The sequence below is a fragment of the Triticum urartu genome, chromosome 6, assembly GCF_003073215.2.
Source record: "Triticum urartu cultivar G1812 chromosome 6, Tu2.1, whole genome shotgun sequence".
NCBI lineage: Eukaryota > Viridiplantae > Streptophyta > Magnoliopsida > Poales > Poaceae > Triticum > Triticum urartu.
In genome coordinates, this window is record NC_053027.1 from 93,773,710 (window position 1) to 93,781,660 (window position 7,951).

At 44.9% G+C, this 7,951-nt stretch overlaps 1 protein-coding gene across 1 annotated transcript; it reads right to left on the reverse strand.

Moving 5' to 3' along the window:
- Positions 1–231: 231 nt before the first annotated feature.
- Positions 232–7,118, reverse strand: LOC125515881 (CASP-like protein 16). Its single transcript, XM_048681372.1, has 3 exons — positions 6,765–7,118; positions 847–979; positions 232–677 (listed from the first exon to the last, which is right to left on the reverse strand). The coding sequence occupies exons 1-3, from the start codon at positions 6,992–6,994 to the stop codon at positions 462–464; spliced, it is 579 nt and encodes a 192-aa protein (XP_048537329.1). The 5' UTR covers positions 6,995–7,118; the 3' UTR covers positions 232–461.
- Positions 7,119–7,951: the final 833 nt, after the last annotated feature.

Consider the following 7,951-nt stretch of genomic DNA (forward strand, 5'->3'; position numbering starts at 1 on the left):
GGCTACTAGTTTTGGTTTTTTTGCATTACGTCCTATAGTTTCCGAAATTGCTACAAAAAATAACATAGTTTTGAAAAAAAATCTACAAGCTAGGTCTGGAGGGAAGAGCTCAGACTACTTGAATCACTGCAGTAAAAGGCACCAGGTGCCATATAAATGATTTTGAACTGAAACCTGAAGTCATGGCTCAGAAGGATCCCTGCAACAACTTGATAATCTGACACTCAAAGAGATAACCAAACTAATCTCTCGGACCTAAGTCCGAAGTATTGATAAAACTATATCAGTATATGAAAGCCGCAAAATAGAACAAGAGTACAGCATATCAGCACCATGAGCTTTGTACGAGTAGACCAAACAGTTCATCACAAGGTTACCACAATCCTCATATAAGAAGCATACTGCATTGCATCCTAAGAAGGATGAAATGCGGAGTTTCAACTACCATTTTGCACATGAAATTATCCCCACATTCCCAATCTTGCCAATGTGGTGGTGGTGTAGGCGAAGTTAAAGAGAAAGGACGGCACAAGTGCACACCAGCTGATGAAAGCCATTGTAACAGCAGTCCTCAACCTTAAACAAGGAAGGGCTTCGCAGTACTTCACATCATTATCAATCAGAATAGTGATGCCTGCCGATGCACATGCTGCACTCAAGGTTACGGTCCCTGTGATCTACAGAAAACATCAAGGTGAAAAATGGATGAGTTTCAGGGAAAAGAAAAATGCGCTTCTTGTTAAGAAAGTCATTTGCTATTCATGAATTTGAAACATATTAACGTACAAGTCTAAAATGAATGACAGGCGGTTGTTTGGTTCAGGTGCCTGAGAAAATATGACTCACCCAGTCTCCAACGAAAAATATGCGTACAGCTCGGAGATTTAACAAGGAACGTTTGACAAGAAGTGCATAGATATACACAAAGGCTAGGGCGATGCTCCACAAACATTGCAGACTGGTAGCTGCTATGAGGTAGCTGGTCAGAAGAACAACAATAAGTTAAGTTCTTCATTTATAGAAGAGAAACAAAATCAGGTATTGAGTTCTAATGATGCCAACATCCAAGGTGAAAAAACTATGATTTTACCTAATTGCTCACAGAAATTAGATACACCAAAGTAGTACTTTTCATGTAAATGAATACTATCTCCAAGTAGATCTCCAATTTTTACCTCAATGACATGCATTCACATTATTTGCCTATCACAATCACAATATTCTGAATTTCAGTAACCAAAAAATATTAATCCACTTATCAACAGAAACAACAAAATGCGTTTTGAAACTATGCATACAAACACCAGCTCCTAATCTATCTATTCTATTATATATATTAAAAGCACACAATTCAAAACAAAAATAGAGAAATATCATAGAAATTACCACAAAAATCAGAAACATCCAACCATTAATCTTGTAGGCCCTGCGGCAACCATCAAAACATTAGTCGATGGAACTTCTTAAACCATCCCCTCCGAGATTAATCGTTGCTATTAGATTGAGACTGGACAGCTCCTCGCGATAGAAAAAAAAGTGACAACCACGCCCGTGTTGTCATCATCCCCCTTTTTTCTTTTTTAAGAACCGCCCCCTTGGCAATTTATATTTAACTAATAGGCGGATTCGCATCCGATTGTACAATGTCAATCAGGAAAGCAGGATTGAACCGTAGCTGCTCTCACCGGCGCTTGCAAACAGGATTGAACAGTAGTGCAGATTATACAAGGTACCGTCGCTTCCTCTGTGCAGAGTAGATCAGATCAGATAGATGACAAGCTCGACCGTGGAACTTCTACACTGTTTCCATCGCACCGCTTTATGAATAAAGAACAAACAAAAGAACACGGCTGAATGATACAAGGTAGTGAGAAAGCCCTCTTACATAGCAAATTCCAGGATAACCTGACAACATAAACGCACGCAACTACGTTGCCTAGAAATAATACAGGTAGGCCTGAATACGACGCCGCGACACACCCTATGACACCTAAGCACCACGACAACACACTGAGGAGGGGGAATGACACAAAGCATCGCCGCTGCCGAGTCCGAGACAGACAAGGTTCTTCACCTGGAGCCCTGGCATGAAGAGGAGAACCACAACGACGTCCTCGAGAGGGGAGCAGTGGCAGAGCTGCAACACCAAACCTGGGCGGGCCAATACAAAGAAAGCCAACTATTTTTACCAGCTTTGCCTAATTTACCCATCCAATCTCTTAAACACGCTACAGGATGGGCGGGCCATAGCCTATTTCGCTAAGCCGTAGCTCCACCAGTGGAGGGGAGAGGGCACCCACGGGCATCGCCACTGTCAGCGTCAAAGCAAGGAGCTTTCGCTGGACAGCTCACATGTGTCACCAAGGGGCCTCCTACAGGACAACCACGTCGCGCACGAGCCTCCAGATCTGGTTTTGGGCGTCGCCACTGTCCATGACAAATAGCGAGCCTGAGCCACCCACCGCTGCACCCCTCACTGCCCCCTCCGCCAAGAGGCCACCACCGCCGTCATGGTGCCCACCAGATACCTAACCATGCACACCGCCACCCAGGGTTGCCGCCCCAACATCCATGGTGAGAGAAGCCACCAACCGCCCACTTTACAGCCCGTCAACCACGGTAGGAAGAGCGGAGGCACCTCACCCTACTCGTAGACAGGACTTGGCCTAGCGAACTCGCACGACGCCACATCCATGGACTTCCATCCATCCACCGGCGCAGCGATGTCCCCACCACCACCATTACCCGCCGCGCCCGCGAGAAGAGGAACTCACTACTCGCGAGCACCACTTGGACCGAGCCCAGCGCCTCACCTACTTGGAGCGACAGCTCTGACCCGCCCCAGGCCCATATCTAGCCCACCCAAGTGCGAGACCTAGGTCCGGACCCTCTCTGTCGCCACGGGCCCAGGAGAAGGAAGGTCGCCACCACCACCCGCACCCCCCACCGCCACAAGCGTGTCGGCAACCTGTGCAACCATCATGAGCTCTCACCATGGCGTCAGCCGAATTAGAACACACCACTGTAGCCCAACTCCCTGCACCACCCTCGCTGATCGCCGCCTCGGCGTCAGATCCGACCAGATCTGGCTGGGGACCAGCCCGCAGCCTGCGCACAACAGCCCGAGGAGAAGACACCACAGCCGGTGCACCACGTACAAGCACCAAACTGTTGTTGTCCCACACGCTCGCCGTTAAGTCCCGCGTCACCCTAGCGCCCTCGCCCGAGAAGCCGCCCCACACCGGTCGGGCTTTGCCTGTAGGCGGCGGGGGAGAAAGGCCGAAAGGAGAGACTCGTGGCGTGCTGCGGTTTGCCCTTGGCCACCCACGAGAGCGACGTGGGTGTGGGGATTCTGAAAATGAAACTCTCCCTCTGCGTTTCTGATAATTATGTAAATCATTTTTGAAGCCCAGAGGTGATGCTCTCCTCTTCAGGATGTCGTTGCGGTTCTTCTCTCCGTGCCAGGTTCAAGGTGAAGGCCTTTGTGCATCTCGAACACGGCAGCGGCGACGTGTAGCGCTGTTTCCCCTCCTGAGGGCATTGTCATGGAACTTAGGTGTCCTGGGGTGTTTTCTTGGTTTTGTATTCAGGCCTACATGTGTAATCTTTCGGCAACATAGTCGCGTGTGTTTAGGTTGTCCAGCTATCCCAGGATCTACTGTGTAAGAGGGCTTCCTCACTAGTTCTATCGTTTGGCTGTGTACTTTGGTTTGTGCTTTATCTATAAAGCGGGGCGAGAGTCTGTTCCGAGATTCATAGCCTTATGTCAGCTGCTCCAGCCTCGTTGGATTTCGTCTTCCGCACATGACGCATGTCTCTCACTCATTCCATATTTCCTCCTTTCGACTCTAGAAATAAAAGCGCCATCAAACTGCACATGCACATTGTTGTCTAACGTACATCCCTAGGCTTGCCCGAGCACCATACATACAGAACCATAGGATGCACTCCTGGGAGTGGTGTTGCAATTGTGACTCGTGCCGGGCAGCGAGTAGGTTCACCCCTTAAACTCTACCATCATGGAGTGAAGGAGGTCCAAGTTTCCAACACACGTAAATGACCGGCACCATTTACTATTAATGCGAGGTTATTAATTGATGAGGTTTTTGTGGTTGCAAAGGCGTGGAAAAATGCCGGAGGAAGAGAAAGTAAGCTACAAACTTCTTAGGTAATGCCTTACAATAAGAAGTATGCATAAAACATGGCCAATAGAAGTGATTACATTGGTCTAATGTATTTTGGAATTCAGAATTCAGATAGGCAGCCTGCCCCAACTTGCTTGGGATAAAAGGCTTTATTGTTGTTGTGGAATTCAGCCAGGCGACTAATGAACTAGTCATCCATAGTTGTAATTAAAAAATTGGGAATACAGAGGAGATCTGCGTGCCGATGTATTAAGATAAGAGAGAAATAGAGTACCACCACCCAATTACAAATAGAGGTTTTGTTACAGTTGCTTTGACGCCCCAAAAGCAGCCAAGAACCACCACCCCGCCAAACAGCCCTACAAGCAAAATTACGGGATTACTGTCCTAAGGCTATTGTTACCCACCATCCTCCAATCACCAACCAATAGTCGTATTAAATCAATTGGTTGGCATAATACGTAGAGGATTAGAACTCAGTTGATTTTTCTTGGCACACATATACAAGTGATTAGGAGGCAGATGTAAAACCGCATCAAACTAAAAGCAGCTACATGTCTCTAGGAGTGAATATTTTGAGGAGTTACTTGGGGATGAATAGAACAACATACTGATTGTTTCTTTTAAGTTGCCAGGGACAATGGGTGAAGCATAATATTCTTCTTGGTTTTTCTTTACTAAAAATTGTATTGCTTCAGGTATAGCATGATATTTAATATCAATGAGCTCATAAGTCTTATTAAAAAAATGTAGCGAACAAAGATGTTGCCTGGAGCATATCACTGTCACTAACTTGGTGGATGATAGCTGAATAATTATTACCAAGACTGATTCACAACTGTTAAACCATCATGATTGACCTATATAAAGCATAGTTGTAACTACTGGACCTAAAAAGTATCACAACCGTTAGTTTAGATCATAATTATATATTTGGACATAACTACATTATTAATTATACCTAATAAACATACATATTTCTTCATAATTTTGCATCTACCATCTCACATGTGTTAGATCATCATAACTATATCTAGACAGATCTTCATAGTCGTACCTAAACACAGATAGATTTTCATAGTTCCACCTAGACATATTAGATCAGATCATATTACATAAATGCCCCGTAACTTGATCTGGTGACTCATATGGTGGACATTTATATGGGCCACAACCGATCGACCATCATAACTAAATGTAAATATTAATCGATGTAAATCTGGTGTGTCTTAATGATTATTGGAACACATTTTTTTCCAGAAAACACAAAAGATTTGCGCTTCAATATATTAAGATGAGAACAACATTCGCTTTGTACAGGAAGAGCTACACTGTGATCCCTCGCCCTAATCCCCAGACGAATGACAGTGAAGGTTTCCACAATACCTCTCACCACTATCGTCTGACTTTGATTAGCAATGTTATCGAAGACTCTACCATTCTGTTTCTAGGTTTATATCTTCGCCTATATCTGCTACTAACCTAACTATGTTGATCCAAATGACATACCATAAGTATGCGTACTGGCCTAATATCACATCCAAACAGAACAATCAGAAAATCATGATCCGAACATCAACCAATATCATAGACTTGGTTATGGTTAGCTTTATCTAGTTTGGTAGCAGTTTGTAGTAACAGACCGTATGGTTTCTCTACAAGAAATTGGAGAGGGAGGACTCTCTTTTGCTAAAAAAATGTAGAAAATATCACATAACCTACAAACAAGTGAGTGGTGGCTGACCTGATATACTTATGTACTGATATAATATAAAAACACGGTCTAAGCTTTAATTACAGATACTGATAACATGTAGAAACAACATGCCAGCTCACGCCCGGTCAGAAAAAGAACGCACTAACTCACGTTAAAACCTACCGACTAGCTGGCATACTATCTGAATTTTAGTTTTGGGTGTTGATTTAAATTCACATTCAATCGACACATGTAGACATATAGTTTGGCGTCCTTCCAAATAAAATAGTAACACATAACTGCGAAGATCCAATTTTTTTTGTTTATTTTCCCGCGCAATTGCATGGTACCCCATGCTGTGGGTGACTCATCGTCGAGAGATCGGTTGGTTGAGGGCTCTTTCTTTTCAAGTAGTCTCGGTGGGTGAACTCAGCTCCCACAGAAGAAGTCAGTAGTGAATCAAAGAACTCATGCACGTAATCAGTGACTAGGGATCGATCAATCGGATGCAATCAAATCATACAAAAAGAATTGGAAAGGGGATTAGTTTCCACAGAAACGTTTATGACCAGCAAACAAAACTAAAAGCATTTCTTGAGATACTCTTTATGCTGCATCCAAGAAGACAGCTGAGATAACACCACAACGAACATGATCCAATTGTCCAAATCAATTTTACAGAGCGTAAAATATTGAAATGCATGAATAGATATAAATATTTCTCTTTCTGAAGGAATTAAGGAACCCTAATAACCTTTTCGATCAGAAACCTGTTCCACATATTATCTCTCATACAGATACTCCGGAAAATCGGATAATTAACGAATAGTCATCCTAAAGCCCATAATCTACACAACTAAATACCGGAGATCTCAACTGAAAAACCCACAGGTAGACGAGACAGGAAGGGTAGGGTGGGGCACCTGAAGGCGGAGCAGAAGGGGAAGATGTCGGTGGACGCCATGACGGCGATCGAGGCGGCAGCGAAGAGGGCCTGCAGGAGGCGGAGGCCGACCCCGCCAAGCGTCCCCGGCGTCCCCTGCGGGATCCTCGTCCACACTTCGGGCGGGGGAGCATCCGCTAGCCCTACCTGCGGCGGCGGCGCGACCACGGCCACCGGGTACACCGCCGACGGCCGGCAAACAGGCAGCATCTCCTTACAGGGGTTTGCGAGATTTCAGAGGCCGGGGAACGAGGAAGAGGAGGCGCTGACCCGAGAATGTCAGTGTTCGGTTCAGTTTGGTCTGGTCGCTCTGAATGTCAGTGTGTCCACGTGAATGAAACTTGGCATTTTAGGGACGACATCTGTCTTCGGCGGCCTCGTATATGTGCACGTTTGGCATATGACTCGCGGAGCCTCCGGTGCCTGCTCTTTCCGGGAAACTTCCTCTGTTGGATATATTAAATTAAAAGACAGAAATAAAAACGCATAATTATATTATACATAAAAATAAAGAAATCAGAAGGCTTGAGGAAGCGAATCAACCTGTGGTTGAGTTGGTTAGGTGGACAGTGGTATCCCCAACCCATCAGGGTTCAAATCCTGGTGCTCGCATTATTTCTGGATTTATTTCAGCATTTTCGACGATGAGGCGCCTACGGTGACTTCGTAAATCTCAAGATGATATGCCGACTCAGTCTCTCGGAGGTGCTCATAGGGGTAGGGTGTGCGTGTGTGCGTTCATAGGGATGAGTGTATGCGCGTGTATATGAGCACTTCTGTTTGTACTGATGCTCAAAAAAATGCTTGAGGAAAAAAATTTGCCCTGACTTGAGCAATTTTTGTGACGAAATATAGCAGAAACGGGTTCTTAGAAAAAAAACTATCATAGAATTCAATCTTAAAAAAACAACACTTTTTTTCTTTTTTTTTTGAAAAGGGGGATAACCCCTGGTCTCACATCAAGCGGTGGACACAACCATTATCAAACAACACACATAGATAACTTTCTTAGGGTTTCATTGCACTTAAATTTCTACAAAAGTCCTTCAAGTCAAAGAGACTCTACTTTCAGTTTACTTCATCTTGAGGTTGGGGATGCGGCCGACGGAGGAGTGTGATGCTGCGGTGGAGGCAACCGGGTCGACATGCTGGATTTGGGGAGGTGGT